Genomic DNA, 22175 nt, shown 5'->3' on the forward strand with positions numbered 1-22175 from the left:
AGGTAAAATAATAATTTGTCTCATATTTCTCTGCCACTCACCATTCATTTAGTCATAAGTAAATGCTGGGTTTATGCAGCACTTACTTATAAAGTATATTTATATGGAGGAGGCAAGGAAAGAAGTAGGGTTTTGATAATAGCATGCAGAGCTGGTGAAATATTAGCCTATATTTGAAAAATGTGCAGCTATCACAATCTGAAACTGTTAGCACAAAGTTAAATAAAGCAAAGAAGTGCTAACTAGCTTTTTAACTTGTTTTTACTACTGAGCTAATTTTAGAAACTCAAGATCTGAGTTCTTTGCTTAGTGATTAGAATGCAAACTTCAAATGTCACTTCTACAGCACATAAGGCAGCTGAAAACAATATCTAAATATAGCTGAGTTCCCCACAGGCGCTTGATGGTAAATAAAATACAGGAACTGATAAAAGCCTAGTTCAATTTGGGTTAGAGGTGTATCAGCTAGTTTTAATTCAGTTTGGAAGAGTTTATTTTAGGCAAAATCTGAAATCTGGAGAGGACATTTTAACCCAATGATAGCATAAGGGAAGTAGCATGAGGGAAATGACTGATCCCAGCAGAGCTGTATATTGATTTTCATTATTGGTTAGGGCATCTTTATTTTCTTGCCATGAGGGGAAAACTAAAGTCAAAAACAGAAAGTAATCAACAATTAAAAACATAATGGAACAGTAGGTCTAATTTGCTTGTCAACATATATATGTAAAAAAAATGCTAATTAGCAGGAACAATTTCCAGTAGCCTAACAAATGTGTCATAATTATAGTAATTAAAACATACATATAGAACTAATTTTATTGTTGTACTCAGGGAGTTCATAAAACTGAAAATAGTTTGCAGGCTGTGGTGACTCAGTGCACATCAGCATAAATACTGTAGGATGCTACACTTTTGGAAACTGGATTTTGTATTGGAGACATACTGTGTTGTTTCTGGTTCCCCCCCAGTTCCTAAATGTTAAATTGAAATGTACAACATACATTTCACAATTAATTCAATTGCAGAAACTTAGGAAGCATCCTCTATCTAATTTAATGTGAATATTAATGAATCAACACATAGAAAGAAAATGTTTTCCCAAGAAAAATGTTGTTTCAGATTAATGAAACAAAGGGAGTTCCAGAAAGAAGATGCTTATAACCAACTTGATAGAAACAACTGATGTTTTTCCTAACTTTATTCTTGATATCCATAAAATCATACAGTTAGTCGTCACATGGTAACCACAACTGGGCGTAGCAACTTCATTTCTAAGTGGAAGACATGTGACCACAACGGATTTATGTCACTTCCCATTCAATCACTAAGTGAATCACCATAGTCATTTACTGCATCTTGTAATTTTACTTGTGTGTTCTTGATTAACTAGCTAGTTTCAGAAGTACACAAATGGCGATAATGTGACTGTGGGATATTGCAATGGTCATAAATATAAGCCAGTTGCAAAGCTTCTGAAGGACGATTACATGACCATGGGATGCTGCAATGGTCACAAATGCGAGGACTGGTTGCAAAGCTATTCTTTAAAAAGCATCATAGTACACCTCAATAGTTGTTAAATAAGGCAATTGGTAAGCACGGACTACCTGAATTAGTAGCATTGTTGTGTCATGCTAACTTACTGTATCTCCAATTTATAATTCAAGATTTGGCTGTTTGAAAAATGTAATGGAATTACACTTTAGTAAAAAAAAAAGAGGAAGTTTTTATCTTTCACAATTATTTAAAGATTATTTGTTCTAGACTCGAAAAGTTTAACCTCTCAGCAAATTTGATGGTGTTCTTCACTAATGCTTGATGTTCCAGATTACTCACTAAACTAACAGTTTAAATCCAACAGGGATTTTAATTTTGCATAATCACTCATACTGCTTCACTTAGTTGGTTCTATGATGGACGAGAATTAAATTAAAGTCTGAACACAACCAGTTTATTTTTTGCAATATTAGAAGAATGCAGATTTAAATGAAATACCTGAATGCTCGTATAGTTGTTAGCCCTTCCACTGTCTCTGAAAAGTGAGAAAGTAACGGAAGCTGTGTACTATCATCCAACTGCTGTAGATCCCTAAAATAAAAATTAATTAATTTATAAGAAATGTGTGAGAACATCCATTTTTTACTGTAATGCTTGAAATTCAGAAAGGTTGCATTCTATTTTGCAAGCAAAATAACTCAGTAATCCACATATGTAATCTTACAATGAGAACCTGCTAAAATTGTAAAAACAAGATAGATGGTCCCAACAGGATATTCAAGAGTTTAAAAGTGATTATTTGTGACTTTTTTTTCATTTGTGTTTCCAGATGGATTCTCTCTCTCTCACACACATATTTATTAGCTTCATATAAAGAGACCAGTTCTTCTCATAAAGTAAATATATTTTGGAATGCTTACCTTGATGCTACTCTAAAATATTTCTGGGTGAAATAGCATATGACGGCAAGAGGTACGAGAGCTATCAGAAACACAGGTGTTACATATGAAATCACTGCAAGAGCTGATAAACATAACAAGGTAGAACGACTCAGGCACTCCAGAGTAGCAGGGATATGCTAAACAGACAGACACAAACAAGAAAGAAAAATAAATGTTAACTGTGATGTGCTTGAATTAAGTCTTTGAAATCAGCAGTTCTATTTGACTTTCTCTAGTTCAGAATGGAATCACACCCATTTTGAATATTTGATTTTAGGCCTTTCAGCAAAATAAATATGGATTCTACCGAAATTTTACACTTAGAGCTTGATTACTCTGATATATTTTACCTGGTGGATTGCAGTAGAGTTTGGAAATAAATGAATCTGGTGCAAAAAGGCAAGATTTCACCCGAAGAATTAAGAAGTTATCATGGGTGCTAAGGATCTTGTGCAAGGTCTGGAAGAAGTCAGATGAGAAATGAGAACAAGGGAAAAATGAAATTGCCATGTTGTCGGACAATTTAGAATTAGGAAGAAAATCAAAACTGAAGACTTCTAGGGAGGAGGTGAATTATCCCAAAGAGTAGAGACGCAATAAATGAAACTTAGATAAGTTAGGTGTGGAGCTATGGGTACACCCAGAAAAACAGGGATACACACACCAGGAGAAAGGAGACGAGCAGAAGAACTTTAATCTTGGAGACACGGCAAAGAAAAAAAGAGGAAAAGAAGAGGCTAAGCCAGCTAGAAAGCAGTAGCCTATGAGATCAATTTAAAATTTTAATTTTGTTAAATTTAAAGTTAAAATTAATTTAAATTTAAAGATATTAAGAGCCAAAGATTTCAGGTTAGGGAAGGAAGATGACTACTGAATGATGAAAAGATAAAATCCTACAGCCTTTGCCTTCCTGAGATTCTACTCGGTAGCTAACAAGGGACAGACACAAAGGATTCAGAAGCATCCCCAGGCAGCTCAGCCAATGGAGAGAGGGAGAGGGAGAGGGAGGGAGAGTGGGCAGTGTCATCAGTGAATTGGCTAGGGGAGTTTTACAGTTAGAAGAGATGAAAAGAGAAGTGGATTGGAGACTAATCCAGGAGAAGGGATCAAGCAGTGTGTGCGTGCGTGCGTGCGTGCGTGCGTGCGTGTGTGTGTGTGTGTGTGTGTGTGTGTGTGTAAACCACAGCTATTTGAGATTATATGCAAAAACAGCTTTTTACTAAAGGAGTAGGAAAAAATGATTTAAATACCGTATGTGTTGTGCATTATGTATCATTACAACTGTGTTATGTAGTGCAGCTTTCAGGAGATTGTTCATCTGTTTAGTATAAACTGTGAGCAAGCCTTGCAGAATTCAAAAAGATTCATCCTGTTCTCTGTTCATAAATAGAGATTAGACACTTTTCTCAGTGGATTTCTTAGAAGGGAGGATGGAAATTTCCACACTGGCTAGAAATTTGGTAGCAAATGTGAAGGATAGGAAGCCAGATGGAGCTTGCTTGGGAGATATTTGGGGAGACAGCTCCTTGAACTCAGTACCATTTATTCATTAAAGCTATACCTAAGTAATGCCTGATAGTTGAATGAAATTTTAAACGGGGATGACCCTATTGCAGAATAAGTATACTTTGCCTAAGATCAGGCTATAAGAAGGTAATCTAATTATGAAGCAATTTTATTGGTCAATATTCAAAAGTCCTCCTCCAATCCCAGAGAGACCGCTTTGGAGTCAGAAGGCAAATGTCTTCTCAATGACAGCAAAGAACTAGAAACTCTAAAATGAGATGCGCCTAGATTGACAAGAGGCAGCCTTTGATCCACTGCATTCAGTGCATATTCACTTCTCATAGAAGTCAAAGGAGAATCTCTTGCTTAGTCCCTGGAATAGCTGAAGGCATAAAAACTACTGTGCAATGTAACCAAAGGCAAGTCAACCACAAACCCTGTGCTTATCCTATCTTTAACCAGCTACAGATTTGGAAGCAGTGAAGGAGTTGCCGTTTCATTTATCTCCCTGACCTCACTTAGGAATGTTCTGCACTATTTACAACAACGTCTAAACATGTTTACTTAGAAACAAGATCCATGGCATTCAGCAGGATTGATTTCTGAATAGTATGATACTGCTGGTTTTCATTTTAAGAATAAGAAATGAAGATGTCCTGATGGAAATGTTATATATCCATGTTCTGATAGTGATATTATAGTATATATGTGATATTACTCCACATGAATGTTATTTATATAACATTTTATAATATGATCTGAGTGTGGCATTCATTCTAATTATTCCTATTTTTTTGTATTGAAACTCAGTACGGAAATCAGAATCCATTGTCTCTTAAGTACCTGATCAATAGTGTTACAATCTGCTGAAAATCTGTTCAAAATACTTCCCAGGGGTGTGGTTTCAAAAAATCTGTAATATACAATAAAAGGAGAATGGAAGATTAAAAATTGATTTCTGTGTATTTCAAATTTTCTTTACTAGGCCTTTTAAAATTATTTTATTTAGCAATTGTTAATGCAAAAATTATTCCATCTTCAAAAAATTTTACAGAATTCCAAATGATTATATGATTCTAATATTATTACATTTTACATGTACGAATCATTGCTAATCAATCATTTTCTAATCAAGGAAATGATTAGTAAAATAGTCTGCATTAAGAAAAAACTATAAAAATTAACATTGGAAATTAAATAAAATAAAGGAATAAAAGAGAAATTTAGCATGATACTTGCTTTTAATTAAATAATGTACATAATGTACAATTCCAAGAATTAGTCCAGAATTGTTTAAATTGTTTAGTGATTGGATTATTTTATCTTTAAATATCTTTAAATTTTCACTTATATCAAACATGGAAACAATTTAACAAGTTGGAGAGAAGGCATGCTGGTTGTTGTTGTTGTTTTCAATGACATAGCTACTCAGACCTCAACAGGACAGTCAAGCTTCTAGATATAAATTTGGTAAGGACATGATGACATGCTTCTTTTCAGTGCTTAACATTATGACAATATAACCACCATAAATTTAATGAAATTTCATGACATACCATATTAAACAGTAAAAATATAGGATTTGAATATATTTCTAAGTTTAACATTCACAAATACTACTTTATTGCCACCTTATGTTTCTTCTTGAACATAACAAGGAACATAACAAGTTCTTCTTGAACATAACAATGTACTGTATATGCTTGTATGTGTGTGTATAACACACACACACAAATATATTGATAAAAAAATCTTCCTCTTTTAAATTTATTTATTAAACTTGCTTCCAATCTCCATATATACAATTGGCTCTCTAGTGGTTTCTATTCAATTCCATGGAGAAAAAATATTAAAAAAGAGAAAGGAATAGACTAAGATTCATAAAAACATGTTGAGATGGATTAAAATTACAAACTATTTGATTATGCTGATTACATTAGCCTGATTAAATTAAGATTAGATTAGATTAAACTGTAAACATAAAGCATTAAAATTATGAGATCATTAGTGATAAGGACTCCCCATGCCATTGTTTGTTTAATAAAACAGGAAAATGTATACTTTCCTAATACAATTCTACAGGATGTACAAATAATGCAATTAAACTTTTAAATAAATAATTATTAATTATTTAGGACATAATTGAACACCAAAGGTTATTTAAAGATTACACATAACTTCATTAACATAGCATTCTATCTTCTTGTTTCATATAATACAGTACCTCATTGGGGCCAGAATAATTTTATTCAGAAGACTGCAGTGAACTTTTTTGGCAACTTTTAAGCCTGTCCATTCTACTGCTATTGATGTTACAAGGCATAATATAATCCCAATACAACAGAGAATGCTGAATATCTTTGAATAGGAAAAATGGCTAAACTTGGATTCCTAAAAAAAAAGGAAGGAGAAAAAAAAGACTATTGCAAAACTATAGAATTAGTTATTCTATGACAGGTTTATTTTAACATGGTATGGTCAGACCAGATAATCATTTCCAGCCAACTTCATCTTTTTTTAACTATTGTGCAAAAAAAGGTAATCAATATTTGAAATTCAATTTTTACAAAGCATTGGATGGTACCTGAGATTAAAAATATGTTATAACAACAACAACAACAACAACAACAACAACAACAATAATGTTGGAAGGGACCTTGGAAGTCATCGAGTCCAACCCTCTGCTCAGGCAGGAAACCCTACACTATTTCGGACAAATGGCTGCCAGTCTCTTCTTAAAAACTTCCAGTGTTGGCGCATTCACAACTTTTGGAGGCAGGTTGTTCCACTGGTTAATTGTTCTAATGTCAGGAAGTTTCTCCTTAATTCTAGGTTGCTTCTCTCTTTAGTTAGTTTCCATCCATTGCTTCTTGTCCTGCCTTCAGGTGCTTTGGAAAATAGCTTGACTCCCTCTTTTTTGTGGCAGCCCCTGAGATATTGGAACACTGCTATCATGTCCCCCCTCGTCCTTCTCTTCGTTAATACAATATAATACAATAGGAAAAGATAACATTTCCTTCATAGCCAATTTAAGACCTTATGATCGTACTGTCATATCCCTGCTTTCTTGATAACTATACCCGGGTGGTTTTGGATTGCCCTCATTTTTTTCTTTCTAATCTGGTCTAAATTGTGCTATTTTTTTTTATAGTTCATCCTCCAAGTAGTAACCAGGTTTAGCTTGGTCACTAAGATATACTAGTACCAAATTAAGTGTATCTAATTGGTGGAACAGAGGAAGGGAATTCACCTTGATGAAGTCATGCTATGAGAAGTTAAAATAAAAGATGATGGGAAGAACAAACATGAAAAGATGAGTTTTGAAACCACACATACCTGACAAAAAGAGCAGTTTTTCCCCATCTCAGAAGAAATAGCATCAGATGTCCACAAGGCTAGCCAATAGTCAATGGACACCATGACCGAATGTTTTAGAAATTGAGAAAAGATCAACAGAGGCAAGAAGAGAAATCCTGCTGAGCTGAGATACTTTCCACATGCTTTCCATGACATCTCTGTTTTTCGATGAAGGACAGAAGATAAGTTGTCATCATCATCACTCTCAGGCATCTCGTCTATAAATTGACAGAAAGAGCACTAATGAGTTGCAAGAAAATTTCCTGATTGTCTATCACCTAAATACTGACAAATAGTAACTGATGATAATGAAAATAAATCTTTTGGAAAAACTAATTTACCATCATCCTCTTCTTCATCTAGAAGGATTTCTTGAGAATGCATTGTCTTTTTAATATTCTTCTTGTCTAATACAGTTTTTCTTTCAATTAGAGTCTCCTAAAAGGTAGGAAAAACAAGAGAATTTGAATACTGCAATTATTTTTTTATTTATTTTCCTGTCAAATAATTATATCTCACAATTGTTTGGATATTAAAAATTAGTGAGCCAAGTACATTTAGAGGCAATGAATTTTTTAATTCTGTTAAAGAGATCCCAGGACATATATTCCATCATTTGAAGCTAATGAAGATATAATGTTGGCTTAGCCATTAACAAGGATTAAGAAATCAAACTATTATATGAGTTTCAGAAGTTGGGTTGGTATATCATTATGGTTGATGTCTATGGAGATTCTCAGTTATCCGGGTCACAGTTGTCCCAAAGGTGCTTTTTCAGGAGGCAACTGGACTTTCTTTGTTTTTCTTTGAAGATGTTTCATTTCTCATCCAAGAAGCTTCTTTAGCTCTGACTGGATGGTAGGGAATAGAAGGATTTATATTCCTTGCAGACAGCTGATCATTTACATTATTTTAGAGAGTTGCTAATGCCATTTGGAGGTTTATCTGTGTTCTCAGGATCACCTGAGTAGTGTAAATATGTGTGGAGTCTTCTTGGCTGCAGGAGGGACGGCCATAGTCTGGATGACTGAGAATATCTGTGGATATTTGGCTATGCACTTTGGGATGAATACCCTTCAGGTGTGGGAGTATGAACAGATTTCCAGAGGACATTGCAGACTGGAGGAATCAGTTGTGCTTCGGTCTGCAGCAGTGAGGGGATCCAGGGCAGAAAAACATCTTGCCAAGAAGGCTCCAGACACATTTGCATTACTCTGGTGACATACTGCTCGGTATTTTAAAATTATAAATGTTTAATTCACATACAACATCTTTCCTGAACTGGTACATTCTAGATGTTTTATGCTTCACTTCTTAGAATTCTAAACTAGCAAGGTGGTTGTTTAATGAGAATGGAAACCCTGTGCATTTTTTCACCAGTTGTATGTTATTCTTCAGAACACTATTTTCCTAATATAACTTAGAGTACAGTAAAATAACCATTTAAACTAGAGGAGTTAATAAATTGCACTATATAAATAGGTGCATAAAATCTCCAGTGCAACATAGCAATACAAAATATTAATATCTAATTATGTTAAAATTCTACAATAAACATTTTTGCCTGTCACTACCGAGATTAAAAAAACAAAACAGAACAGGCCTTTTCTAGTTCTTGGTCCTGTCGATTCATTAGTGTTTTCCAATGTTCAAAGAGCTCAGATTCAGCTTTCTGGATATCCTTCAGTGTGCCTTCTCGCTGAATGGTACCATCCTTCATTGCAATAATCTGGAAAAATCAACCTTTTAATCATCACAAAAATGGTTTTTTTTAAACAACATCCATTAATAGTTGCTTTTGTTATATAGGAATTTAATTAAAATTAAACTCTTCCAGAAGAAGTAGGATTAGAAAGATGGCATTCTGTATACTTAGTTCATCTGTATCAGTCTTCCCCAATTTGACATGTAGAAGAATTAGAGCTCAAATTCTCAAAAATTTTGGTTAATTACAGTATATCCTCTGCAAATGAAAAGGTTTCAAGCCAAAGACTATCCTAATCAGGATATATATTTTTAAGAATTGTACCTATTTAAAGTGAGTGTTGTTAAAAATTTTGGGGAAATTTTGCAAAAAGAAACAAAGGATTATTGCATCTTGACCAGACTAAGATGAAACTACTGCATTATAAGGTAATGTAGCAGTGCTAGCTTGTACTCCTAAGTAAGGCAAAGATTGATTATGTGTATAACTTTTAAGTTAACTCCTATCATCTAATTCATATTTAACACCTGTAGTTTGGAATACATATATGGATTGGATTTTAGAAAGCAACAGATTAATATAACACTAAGCATTTTACAACATCTTCCCTTTTGCTTTTCCTTTCCATTAGAGTACTTAGCAGGGCAACTGAGTTGAACCATAAAACATGGTATGAAATCTTTACAATTTATTTGTGTATAGCATCAAAAATGCATTACAAGTGGAAGCTTAAGTGCTTTAATATGCTGGTCTGTGATCGTAATAAAGATTTGATTTGATAAGTGCTTTAACTACGGAAAGAAATAGAAAAGACCAATGGGGTTTGTAGGTCTTGCAAATGATGAGCTTGCGTTACAAGCTCTGCCTATTTTATATATGTATATGACTTGGGGAAAATAATGAGCCTTGCATCACAATTCTGTTATACTGCTGACATTATTCTGATCCCCTTGCCACTATGGAGGAACTATTAGAAAGGACTTTTCACTTTCACCAAAATTAATTGGATTAGAAGAGATTACAGTGGCTCACAATTAAATGTTTGTGACTGTTTTTGTATAATTCCTTTTCAATCAATGAATTGTTTACTGAAACTGCTTAAATTACTGGCAAATTCATAAATGATCAGAAGAGAGATTGAAACACATTTCAGAAATAAAAAAATTGTTAGGTTTTGCTGCAGTAAAAACTTATTTACTTATTTATTATTTACAGCAAAAAACAAACCTGAAGGACCAAGAATTTAAATAAATTAAATTCTGATCAGAGGTATTAACCTCTGATCAGAAGCTGATAGTGATCAAATGTGCGAGTGAGCAAAAGAGTTCGTGAACAAGAGAGACAAGGTGATCTCACAGAGGCATTCTAACCTTTGTATCTTTTTTCCACTGAGATGTGACCCTGTTTATTTTAACAGTTTTAATAGAGCTTTTTTGAAAAACATTGTGATTTAATGATGTTCTCATTTATTCATTTTTAGTTATGCTTTTGCAAAGTTTGGGGCTGAGATAAATAGCAATATCAATAGCACTTAGACTTATAGACTAGGACTCGGAGTCCTAGTAGACAATCACCTAAATATGAGCCAGCAGTGTGCTGCAGCTGCCAAAAAGGCCAACACAGTGCTAGGCTGCATTAACAGAGGGATAGAATCAAGATCACGTGAAGTATTAATACCACTCTTCAATGCCTTGGTAAGGCCACACTTGGAATACTGCATCCAGTTTTGGTCACCACGATGTAAAAAAGATGTTGAGACTCTAGAAAGAGTACAGAGAAGAGCAACAAAGATGATTAGGGGACTGGAGGCTAAAACATATAAGGAACGGTTGCTAGAATTGGGTATGTCTAGTTTAACGAAGAGAAGGACAAGGGGGGACATGATAGCAGTATTCCAATATCTCAGGGGCTGCCATAAAGAAGAGGGAATTAAGCTATTTTCCAAAGCACCTGAAGGCAGGACAAGAAGCAACGGGTGGAAACTAATCAAGGAGAGAAGCAACCTAGAACTAAGGAGAAACTTCCTGACAGTGAGAACAATTAATCAGTGGAACAGCTTGCCTCCAGAAGCAGTAAATGCTCCAACACTGGAAGTTTTTAAGAAGAGACTGGACAGCCATTTGTCCGAAATGGTTTAGGGTTTCCTGCCTGAGCAGGGGGTTGGACTAGATGACCTCCAAGGTCCCTTCCAACTTTACTACTACTACTACTACTACTACTACTACTACTACTACTACTACTACTACTACTATTATTATTATTATTATTATTATATACCACCCCCATAGTGCTTTACAGCAGAGGTCCCTAACCTTTTGGGCACCAAGGACCGGTTCTGTGCAGAAAGATTTTTCCACTGACCAGAGAGTGTGTGGTTTTGTGTGCTGCCTGTATCTTGCAAATGGAGCTTCACTTCTTTGTGCAGACCAGTTGCTGGCATGCCGTGGCCCGGTACAGATCCACAGACTGGGGGCTGGGGACCCCTGCTTTACAGCACTCTCTGGGCAGTTTATAATGTGAGCATATTGCCCCCAGCAATCTGGGTCCTCATTTTACTGACTTTGGGAAGGTTGACCTTGAGCCGGCAGAATTGAACTCCAGCCTGTGGGCAGGATTTGCTGGCAATACTGCACTTTAACCACTGTATCACCAGGGCTCTTTGTAAATAATTATGAATTTAGTTTAATTTATATTATGTATTTTCTCTCTTATTATCATCATAACAAGAGGGTAATACCCTAAAAGTTAGACCATAAATAGATCTACATTTCTATAAATAATTTAAATGTAATGAAAGAGATAGGGAAGTTTCCAAATCCTATTTTATTTATTTATTTATTTATTTATTTATTTATTTATTTATTTATTTATTTATTTTATGAGACTTATATACCGCTTTAAGTGCAAGCACTCTCTAAGCGGTGTACACCAGTAAGCAATGTATATATATATTTACATTGCCCCCAACAATCTGGGTCCTCATTTTACCTACCTCGGAAGGATGGAAGGCTGAGTCAACCTTGAGCCGGTGAGATTTGAACCGCTGACCTGCTGAACACAGTCAGCTAAAGTGGCCTGCAGTACTGCACTCTAACTGCTGCGCCACCTCGGCTCTTATTTTCCTGTTTAATGCAAATAAATATGGTCCTAAACATGCAAATATGCAAATGAGACATGTATTTTGCTGTTTATAGTTGTTTGCATTATTTAATGGAGATTAATAAATAAAGCATGAATTGCCCTGAGAGTTATAGCATCACCTGGGGTAGGATTACTAGGATCTATAACAGTTTCAAATTACAAAACAAATATCTACTAGGGTTGCAATAATATAACATCACTACTAAAGGCAGGTGAGGCATAAAAACCAAAGTTAAGCACACTTATGTAGCAGTGGGCACAATTTACCAGAACAAGTTAAAAGTACTTAATAGTACTTTTACAATTTAAAAGTATTTGCTGAATCACACCTACACACCATTTCAATATTTTGAACATAATATTAAGATTAACAAGTCAGTATAAAGAAGCTTCATTACCCAGTCAGCATGGGGCAGATACTGTAGTTTGTGGGTAACTAAAACAATGGTTTTCTTGTCTGCTCTTAGCAAATTCAGAATTCCTTCTTGCATGAGATGATCACTCAAGTGGATATCTAGTGCTGAAAATGGATCATCCTAAACAAGAAAATAGATGTTACCAACTAATGATATTTCAGTACTATAGTTTTTCTGTTTTTTAAATATTTTAGGAGAATTAAAATCAGTGCTTGCTGACAAGATGGGTGGGATGGGATATGGATACTGGAAATAACCAATTTACAAAAACTAGGTAAGAGAGAAAGAGGAGACAATTCAAGAATTTAAAAAAAATCTCACTTTTTTCAGCCTGAAGGAAAGGAGTTTGCTAATTTAGGCATCAAATTGTCCCTCTATGGGATGGGTTTCACTATGCCATTACTGCCTTTGAGGAAAGGGATCTGTCTTCAGTGAGCTGTCTAAGGGTTCAGAAGCAGTGAGTTAAGATTTTGAGTTGCAAATGCCAAATTGCAAGGCTGGGCTAGCTGGGAATATTAATAAAGCCCAATTGAGACAGAGAGGGTTCACATGGCAGAAGCCTTAAAAGCACACATGCAAGGACTATTTGTTGTATACAATGTTTGTAATAACCACTTTTGTGTTTTAAGTTGGGTCCTTGCCTGCACTTAAACTACAATAATTAATATAGACATCCACTTAGCAGATGGCTCTGGACAATTAACAAACAACAGAAACAGAAACAAAATAGGAGAAGAACTTAAAGCCAATTTAAAAAAGACTACCCAATATGCTTTGAATCATTCAACAAATATCAAAACAAAACCAACAAGATGGCCCATTACTTAAGAAAGAAACAGTTTTTCAAAGTCTTATGGAATGCCAGCAAGGTCAGGGTCAAATCTCTAGACGTATGGGGATCCATAGGACAGGTGCCATGACAGAGAAGGAATGCTTCCTTGATCTCATTAGATGACATTGTCTAATTAATAGACAATAACATGCCTACTGCATCAGAAATAAGGGGAGGTGGTCAGTCTTGCAAATAACTGGCCTGTGCCATTACAGGTAGTTCTTGTTTAGCAACTGCCTTGTTTAGTGACCATTCTGATAGGGTTAGAAGCTCTGGTTTCCTTCATTTTAAACAATGCCATCTACTGGGACCCCAGGAGTGCATCTTCTCTATCATAGCAATGTTCCCCTGGAGGGCATTATGTAGTCATTTTATGACTACAGCAAATTGTGAGTAGTAATTTGTGATGTCTAAGGTCCAGTTTGTTGTTGTTGTTGTTAATTGCAAAGTCGTGTCTGACCCATCCCGACCCCATGGACAACGTTCCTCCAGGTCTTCCTGTCCTCTACCATCTTCTGGAGTCCATTTAAGTTCACACCTACTGCTTCAGTGACTCCATCCAGTCACCTCATTCTCTGTCGTCCCCTTCTTCTATTGCCCTCAATCTTTCCCAGCATTAGGCCCTTCTCCAGTGAGTCCTTCCTTCTCATTAGGTGGCCAAAGTATTTGAGTTCAACTTCAGGATCTGGCTTTCTAAAGAGCAGTCAGGGTTGATCTCTTCTAGGACTGACCAGGTTTGAATGCCTTGCAGTCCAAGGGACTCGCAGGAGTCTTCTCCAGCACCATAGTTCAAAGGCCTCAATTCTTTGGCGCTCAGCCTTTCTTATGGTCCAACTTTCACATCCATACATTGCAACTGGGAAAACCATGGCCTTGACTATACGCACTTTTGTTGGCAGGGTGATGTCTCTGCTTTTTAGTATGCTGTCTAGATTTGCCATAGCTTTCCTCCCCAGGAGCAAGTCTTTTAATTTCTTGGCTGCAGTCCCCATCTAAGGTGATCTTGGAGCCCAGGAAAATAAAATCTGTCACTACCTCCATTTCTTCTCCATCTATTTGCCAGGAATTGAGAGGGCTGGATGTCATGATTTTGGTTTTCTTAATGTTGAGTTTCAAGCCAATTTTTGCACTCTCCTTCTTCACCCACATCAAGAGGCTCTTTAGTTCCTCTTCACTTTCTGCCATTAGAGTAGTATCATCTGCATATCTTAGGTTGTTGATATTTCTCCTGGCAATCTTAATTCCAACTTTTGATTCATCTAGCCCTGCCTTTCTCATGATGTGCTCTGCATATAAGTTAAATAGGCAGGGCGACAGTATACAGCCTTGCCAGACTCCTTTCCCAATTTTGAACCAATCAGTGGTTCCGTGTCCAGTTCTCACTGTTGCTTTTTGACCTGCACATAGGTTTCTCAAGAGACAAAGATGATCTGGTATTCCCATCTCTTTAAGAACTTGCCACAATTTGTTGTGATCCACACAATCAGAGGCTTTAGCATAGTCAATGAAGCAAAAGTAGATGTTTTTCTGGAACTCTCTAGCTTTCTCCATGATCCAGCATATGTTGGCAATTTGATCTCTAGTTCCTCTGCCTCTTCAAAATCCTCCCTGTGCTTCTGGTAGTTCTCGATCCACATACTGCTGGAGTCTAGCTTGTAGGATTTTAAGCATAACTTTATTAGCATGTGAAATGAGTGCAATGGTGCGATAGTTTGAACATTCTTTGGCATTGCCTTTCTTTGGAATTGAAATGTAAACTGACCTTTTCCAATCCTGTGGTCACTATTGAGTTTTCCAAATTTGCTGGCAAATTGAGTGTAGCACTTTTACGCATAGACTAAATGGCATAAATGGAACAAATAGCAATGGAGAATTATTTCTAGAATTTATCTGTCCACTCAGATGGACAGATGGTCTTAGATATATCTGATGTTGGGAACTGGCATCATACTGGGGAAAATATTCTACTGACTTTGTGGATCCAGAATATGAATTCTTGATAGAATTGGTTGTTGTTAGTCAAGGAATTTTGAAATGTCAGGGTTTTAGGTTGAAGAATGTCATTTATAGAGAAAAGAAAGCCTTTTCGGTTTAGATGATAGAATTAGTAACAGTAAACCTACCAGAAATACCACATTTGTCTGTTGGTAAAGAGCTCTTGCTACACTGATTCTTTGGCGCTGACCTCCAGATAAATTAATACCCTTGGGAAAAAGATAAAATAATTCAGTTAGAAACCTATACAATTTTGAGACATTATTGTTCAAATTATGCTTTCCAAAACCTGACATTTCAAGGTATGCTTAAAAGGTAAACCAGTCAAAAGTATCAAAAGTTATTAATCAAGTTAATCAGAATTTACATACTCATTCTAAAAAACACCCTAATTATATCTGAATAATGTATATATTATTTCTAAAATACAATGTATTTCATCATTCAATTATTCATCCTATTAATCAATGGTAATTATTCTCAAGATACAGCTGGAAAAGTAAGACTGAGGTAACAGCTTAGTCAGGATTATTGTATTCATGACTTAGAAATTATATAAATCAATGCAAGTTAAAATGCAATAGTTCATATAGCTGTCCTTTGACAATGCTATGTATTAACATGGACATTGCAAAGAATTAACATATCAAAGCTAAACTTCTGTGGCATAGCTCAGCCTCAATGTCTTCTATTGTTCCTTGGACATTCTCTAGCATTCTAATATTTTTCTTTATCTTTTAATATTGTATTTTAGCCCTTGTATGTTCTATTGATACTACCATGTCCATGAAAGAACATCAACTGCAAATCTAGATCTACTGAAGCAATGAATGAAATGTCTAGATGAATAATGAATAACAAATCTATATTATTGCTGTTAGATGACCGAAACTGTTTGAATATCTGAGCTCCTAGTTTATGAGAGAATTATCATTGGTACCTAAGGCAAAATAAGTTTCTTTTTTCATTATTTCAGCCTTCAGTAAGGAAATATATTCCATGTTTATTAACATGTGCCTTTCTACTTCTTACTTTAATTGGACTATTCTAACATGACTTTCATAAATGCTTTCTAGATAATGAAAAAAATGTTGTTTTGTTTACTAAATATACTTTCCCAATAGAGTATTTCAGTCAGTGCTAGAGACACCAGAGATGTTGAGATATGGCAGATAGAAGAAAAGCTGTAACACTGTGTATTAAATATAACACCTTCATCCTAAGGATCTGAAACTGAGTTTGCTGTACAAAGCCATTTTCTCAAACACCAGTTATAGATTTAAGACCATGTGATAACCTTTGAGTGCTTAATGTTTTATAATTATACATAGTCACTAACCCTCTCTCCAATCTGTGTTTGGTCTCCATGAGGTAGTATGTCAATATCAGGTTGAAGACAGCAAGCATCAATTACTGCTTTATACCTGTGGAAACAAAAAGGGTAATTGTCAATTCATGTGGAGATTGCCTCACCAGCATATTTTATGTACTTAAAAGCAAGATTAATCAGATGGAAAAGTCACACTTTGGAAAATGCATGCTTGCTAAGCACTTATTTTTCTAATGGGAATCCCACCTGTTTCATGCAAATAAATTATACTTGAATAGCTCATTGTCAAATATTTTGAAGCTAAAAAAAGTGTGCCTTGGTTCTGTATTCCTTGGAGACTATAATCTACAACTGCCTTTAGGGGCTTCAGGATCTAAATGATTTAAATCAAATTATTTGCTAGTTTAAACTTGTCAACACTGTAGGTCAAGAGCATGACATTCATTTATTTGTACTAGGAAGTGTAAATTACTACATAAAATAAATTGAAAAAATCTAAAATGTGATGGCAGTGTCTAAAAAAATAAACATTAACAAGAGAAAAAGAAGGACTTAAGAGAAGGTGATATAATGGACAACTGTGAGAGTGTTATGTTTAAATTGCTATTTAATAAAGAGTGCTAAGACTTTGGAATTATTCTTAAGACTTCTTTGAGAAGTCATCTTGTACTGGATATATCACGATAGTGATTCCATATTATTTCTGCAAAATCTGAGAATATGACTTGTATTGCCTCATAATATTAATACAAACATAAATAAATGACTTCTTAAAGAAGGATGTCAGAAACAAATGTGGCATATTATAACTAAAAAAACAAAACAAAAACTACCTAGTACTGAAATGTACTCAAACACATTGATTACTTATTTTATAAATAATTTTCCAGGTTGGAAAACACATTCTTTGAGAGACTTTTCAGGAAAAGAGAGATCCCTCATCCATATGGGTTGATGCTTCCGATGTTTACATAGTTGAAAGGTAACTATAGCTGATACAAAGACTCAACATTTGCACAATGTAGCTGGGAAAATAACATTGTCAACAACAGTAAAAATGTTTATCGACAGGATGATAATGAGGACTGACTATAATTAGTTTTTACATGGCTCTTACACACATTACCTTTGTTTATTGAAGGGGCTTTCAAAAGTGATATTTTCTTCCACAGTAGCATTTAACAACCATGGCTTCTGAGAAGCATATGCCACTGGCCCTCTTTTTCTGAAAAAAAGAAAGGAACTCATCCAAGTGCTTCTATGTACGATGTCTATTTACTTTCAAAGATACTGAAAGGATTATTCACTACAATGTTACTTTTATGTCTTCTTTCAAAGACAAGTTAATATTTCCTATTGTTCATAAAAAAAAAAGGAATGAGCGATGTGGTGGCCTAGTGGTGAAGATGCTCATCTCCTACTTGGAAGGCTGAGAGTTTAATCCTAGTAATGGCAGATGCTTCTCTCCTAGGGCGCAAGGAAAAAATACCTGCCATGAACTCTGTGTGGGTCAGGAAGGGCATTCTGCCAGTAAATGCTCAGCTCCACCCAGTCGCCCTGACTCTACTCCGAATTAAGGGATTACAAGATCGTAAAAAAGGAGTTCATAAAAAAGGAATACTGTCATTAACTGCTAAGTGCATTATCAGTTAAATTACTCTTTGTAAATTTGTTTGCCTTAACTGTATGCAAGGTTGTAGTGAAGCTACTTGGAAGTCAGCTTAGCTCCCAATTTGATATTCTTTACATATATAATTTTTTATTAAGAATTTTGATTATAATGGTAAAATCTTATACAAACTAAATGTAAAGAAAAAAAGAATAGGAAGGAGTAAACAGTGCAAGACAAAAAAGAGAAGAAAAAGTAAGAATATAATAAACAGAAAAGAAAGCAGTGACTTTGAATCTTCATCACAGCAAATATAAACAAATTTAGTGATTTTTCATCCCCTCTAAAATTGCAAACATTTATCTCTTTATCCCATATCTTATATATAAACAAATCCATGAAACATCATCTTTTCAGTCCAGGTGTCATGAGAAAGCCCAGAAAAGATTACTAGAAGAAACAGCCTTGATCCATTAAACCAACTTATATTTCTTTCTTTTATTTTTAACAGTCTTAATCTTTAGTGTATTCAGATATTGACATAGGAATAATCTCTCTTCATTTTTACTTTGTTCCGTCACTGATATTTCTTCAAGACTTTAATAAGCCTTTTTTTTGTAAATCCAGTAAAAAAAAATATATCAAGATTTGTCTCTTGGTTTTCATTTGGATTTCATTTTTAAATCTTAAACGCACTCAGTTTCTTTTATATATCCAATGAAACATCCTTTTCTGAGTCATTATCTTGGCCTGTCAGTTGTAAATCCACTTTTGATACTATCTCTAGCTTGCCAGATAAAATTTGTTCCACATTTGTCATTTCTTAAATAACATCTTTTTGACATAGAAACAGACATTATTACTAACATTGTTGATATTGTAGTTACTATTTTCTCATTCCATTCCTCAAACGTTTTCTTCAATATTTTTATTGTCATAATGCCTTGCAACATTTCAGAGTTTTAATTCTTTACCTAAATTCTTTAGTTCCTCATAGTATCCAGCTTTTTAAATTATGAAATTGCTTATCTTTGTTTTGTCTTGTAAAAAACAAAACAGAATCAATTTCCCATGAGTGTTTGTTTTTTAAAATTAATTCCAAAATATTGTCATAAAAGTTTCAAATCTCACAGGCTCAAGGTTGACTCAGCCTTCCATCCTTCCGAGGTAGGTAAAATGAGGACCCAGATTGTTGGGGGCAATGTAAATATATATATACATTGCTTACTGGTGTACACCGCTTAGAGAGTGCTTGCACTTAAAGCGGTATATAAGTCTCATAAATAAATAAATAAATTCCAATTTTATCTGGGTGCTTAATCTATTTATAACTTTCTAAGATCAAAATCTCATTTAGCTTTTTGTTGTTTCCTTGGTCTTTGCTGTAGTCATCATCTCCACTTTTACAGAGCGGACTTGACTTTGTCATACTTCCGTGGACGACATCCCAGTTTGGCATTTCAGTAGTAAAAGAAACTAAAGTTATTAATTCCTCTGAACAATTGTGTGGTGAGTCATTCTAGAGTATGTATCACCACATTAATTAAATATGAAAGATGACATCTCTGATTAGATTGTCTCTAATTTGAAAGAAAACTGAATCATTATGAATGTTTATGTCCTTGACATCTACTTATTTCATTGATAATCATAGGGGTTCAGATATCTTAATGAGCAGAAACATTTATTAGCTATGTCATTTTCCTGAATTATGCATGATTTAACAATTATCCAAATTATGCACAATTTAGCAATTATGTTGTACCTTTAGTCATGATATAGTTCTTTCCTGATTTTACATATCTCAATCCATTGAGAATGTCACTTAGTCAATAATGCGTTTTTGCCTCGATATAAGTTCTTTGCCTTTTTCTCTCTTTTTTACTCTCTAGCTTCAAAGAAATGCCAATCAACTGACTGACACTCAGTGTTAAGTGTGCTTTTACTTTACTTTAGCAGTGCAGACAAAAAGTATTTTTTCAAAGAAGCATAGAAACACCAGATAGCATTACTCTAGTAATATAGTGTGTGGGCTGTTCTGATTTTTGCACATCAGAGAATTATGATAAAATACGGATTCTCTATAAAGCAGAATTTCTCAGTTTACAAAGTTGGTAGGAGTTATCTAGACATTTGCATAAATTTGAGAGCATGGATATTTAGGGGGTTTTCTTTCTCTCTCTTTTGACACAGAATAATGAAACTGCTTTGTTGACAGAAACTTTTGCAAGTTTTTTAACACCGTTTTAAAATACTGTACCTGGGCTCCATTTCAACCATTGTTTCCATGTCGGAGCTGCAAAACAGACACACAGTAATTCAGTAGTTGTTACATATTTCTGCAACTAATTAGAAATGATTAAATTTTAAAAGTAAATGAATATGATCAACACTCATAGAATTGTGATATACAGTAATCAATTCTAGATTCAAGTCATTATAGTTGGTCATCCCAAACATCAAAACATTCTCATCAAAATAGCCTATATAATTTTTCTAATAAAAATATTTTGATTCTTTTTTTTAAAGAAATACCATATTAGATGTTTTTCATTTCTTTATGTTGTATGACATAGAATCAAATGAATTATCATACCTGACATCTTCTCCTGTCTCATTGTCAGGAATGTTGCTGTAATAACAAAAATTATTAACATATTAAAATATTTTCTTCACAGCATGATTCTATCCTATTTTGTATGACACACTGAAGCAACTTTATATATTTTGCAGTTTGAAGACAAATGAATGTTATTTTTCAATTACACACAAAGTTAATGAAATATGATCAATCTTCTCAGTTAAAAGTACAATGATACATAAAATGTCTAGCTGGTTGTGACCCATATGAACATGTAGTTGGTTGTGAAACACACAGACACATATTGAAGCTACAGTATCTGTTCATGTGGATTAATTAAATGAGGAACACGAAAGTATTTAGCAATTATATGCAGTATCAATACATTTCAGGATTCCCTGTTATAGTAATATAATTCAGATACATTAAAGACATGATAGGCCTGTACCTTAAATAAAAAGCTACACAGCAACTAAAAGGATAAACAAAATTACCTATTCCAGATCACATTCCCAGATGTCTTCTGCATCTCTCCAAGTATTCCTAATAAGAGAGATGATTTACCACAGCCTACCTGTCCCACAATCATTGTTAGCTGACCTGCAATAATAGAAAAAATTATACTATTCTTGAAATGTTGGCTTACATTCATGCTAGTCCAGAGCAATTAGGCAACTGATTAAATGGATCATTTTTTTTCTCATGCACATTGCTAAGATCATCCTCATTCACAGTATAGTATACATATTGTGTTGTAGATATGGATGTGCTCCTATTTCTGTTTTGTGCTCAGACATTTATTATTGCATAGTGTTTGATTATGAACATTTGTAAATCTTAATCATTATAATAGATGCATTAATACCTTGAGGAATTCGAATATCAATGCTGGATAAAGTTGGAACTCCTTCTGGCGTCCATGTGAAAAATCCATTCGTGACCTATGGTCGCATCAGCAACAAGAACATAAATTATCTATGTTGGTGCAAAACATCACTCATATTTTCCCTTTTAAAATGTCTTTTTTTAAAAAAGTATTGCTAATAGACAACAGCTATGTGGTCTGTGTGTAAACATGGATCTTTTATGGGATAAGTAATACACAACCAAAATCCTTTAATTCTTCCTATCAGACTTTACAATTCCTCTCTTCATATACAACATGGTCAAGTTACAACAATAATGTGTCCCTAAGTATTTTTACTGGGAAGTAGGTTAAATTAACTCATATTAGCTTTTTTCCTTGTAAAGTATTTAGGTCT

At 34.5% G+C, this 22175-nt stretch overlaps 1 protein-coding gene across 7 annotated transcripts in view; it reads right to left on the reverse strand.

Annotated features, from left to right (window-relative positions):
* ABCC8 (ATP binding cassette subfamily C member 8) overlaps positions 1 to 22175 on the reverse strand; it is a 75089-nt gene that overhangs the window by 13047 nt on the left and 39867 nt on the right. For 6 of the 7 annotated variants that reach the window (XR_005556858.1, XM_039344636.1, XM_039344634.1 and 3 more), the window contains 16 exons: positions 21779 to 21854; positions 21408 to 21513; positions 20929 to 20964; positions 20593 to 20628; positions 17850 to 17948; positions 16733 to 16817; positions 15522 to 15602; positions 12549 to 12686; positions 8908 to 9033; positions 7646 to 7742; positions 7284 to 7522; positions 6172 to 6338; positions 4791 to 4860; positions 2421 to 2578; positions 1999 to 2091; positions 1647 to 1676 (listed from right to left, as the gene is read on the reverse strand). Coding sequence is in view for 6 of the 7 variants with exons in the window: in XM_039344636.1 (XP_039200570.1) it covers positions 1647 to 1676; positions 1999 to 2091; positions 2421 to 2578; positions 4791 to 4860; positions 6172 to 6338; positions 7284 to 7522; positions 7646 to 7742; positions 8908 to 9033; positions 12549 to 12686; positions 15522 to 15602; positions 16733 to 16817; positions 17850 to 17948; positions 20593 to 20628; positions 20929 to 20964; positions 21408 to 21513; positions 21779 to 21854 (1637 nt within the window). In the remaining variant the exon portion in view is untranslated. The remainder of the gene's footprint in view (positions 1 to 1646; positions 1677 to 1998; positions 2092 to 2420; positions 2579 to 4790; positions 4861 to 6171; positions 6339 to 7283; positions 7523 to 7645; positions 7743 to 8907; positions 9034 to 12548; positions 12687 to 15521; positions 15603 to 16732; positions 16818 to 17849; positions 17949 to 20592; positions 20629 to 20928; positions 20965 to 21407; positions 21514 to 21778; positions 21855 to 22175) is intronic. The other variant, XM_039344635.1, reaches the window with a different exon arrangement.

The sequence above is a fragment of the Crotalus tigris genome, unplaced genomic scaffold (genome assembly GCF_016545835.1).
Source record: "Crotalus tigris isolate CLP2741 ecotype Arizona unplaced genomic scaffold, ASM1654583v1 scf7180000017933.3771270, whole genome shotgun sequence".
Lineage (NCBI taxonomy): Eukaryota > Metazoa > Chordata > Lepidosauria > Squamata > Viperidae > Crotalus > Crotalus tigris.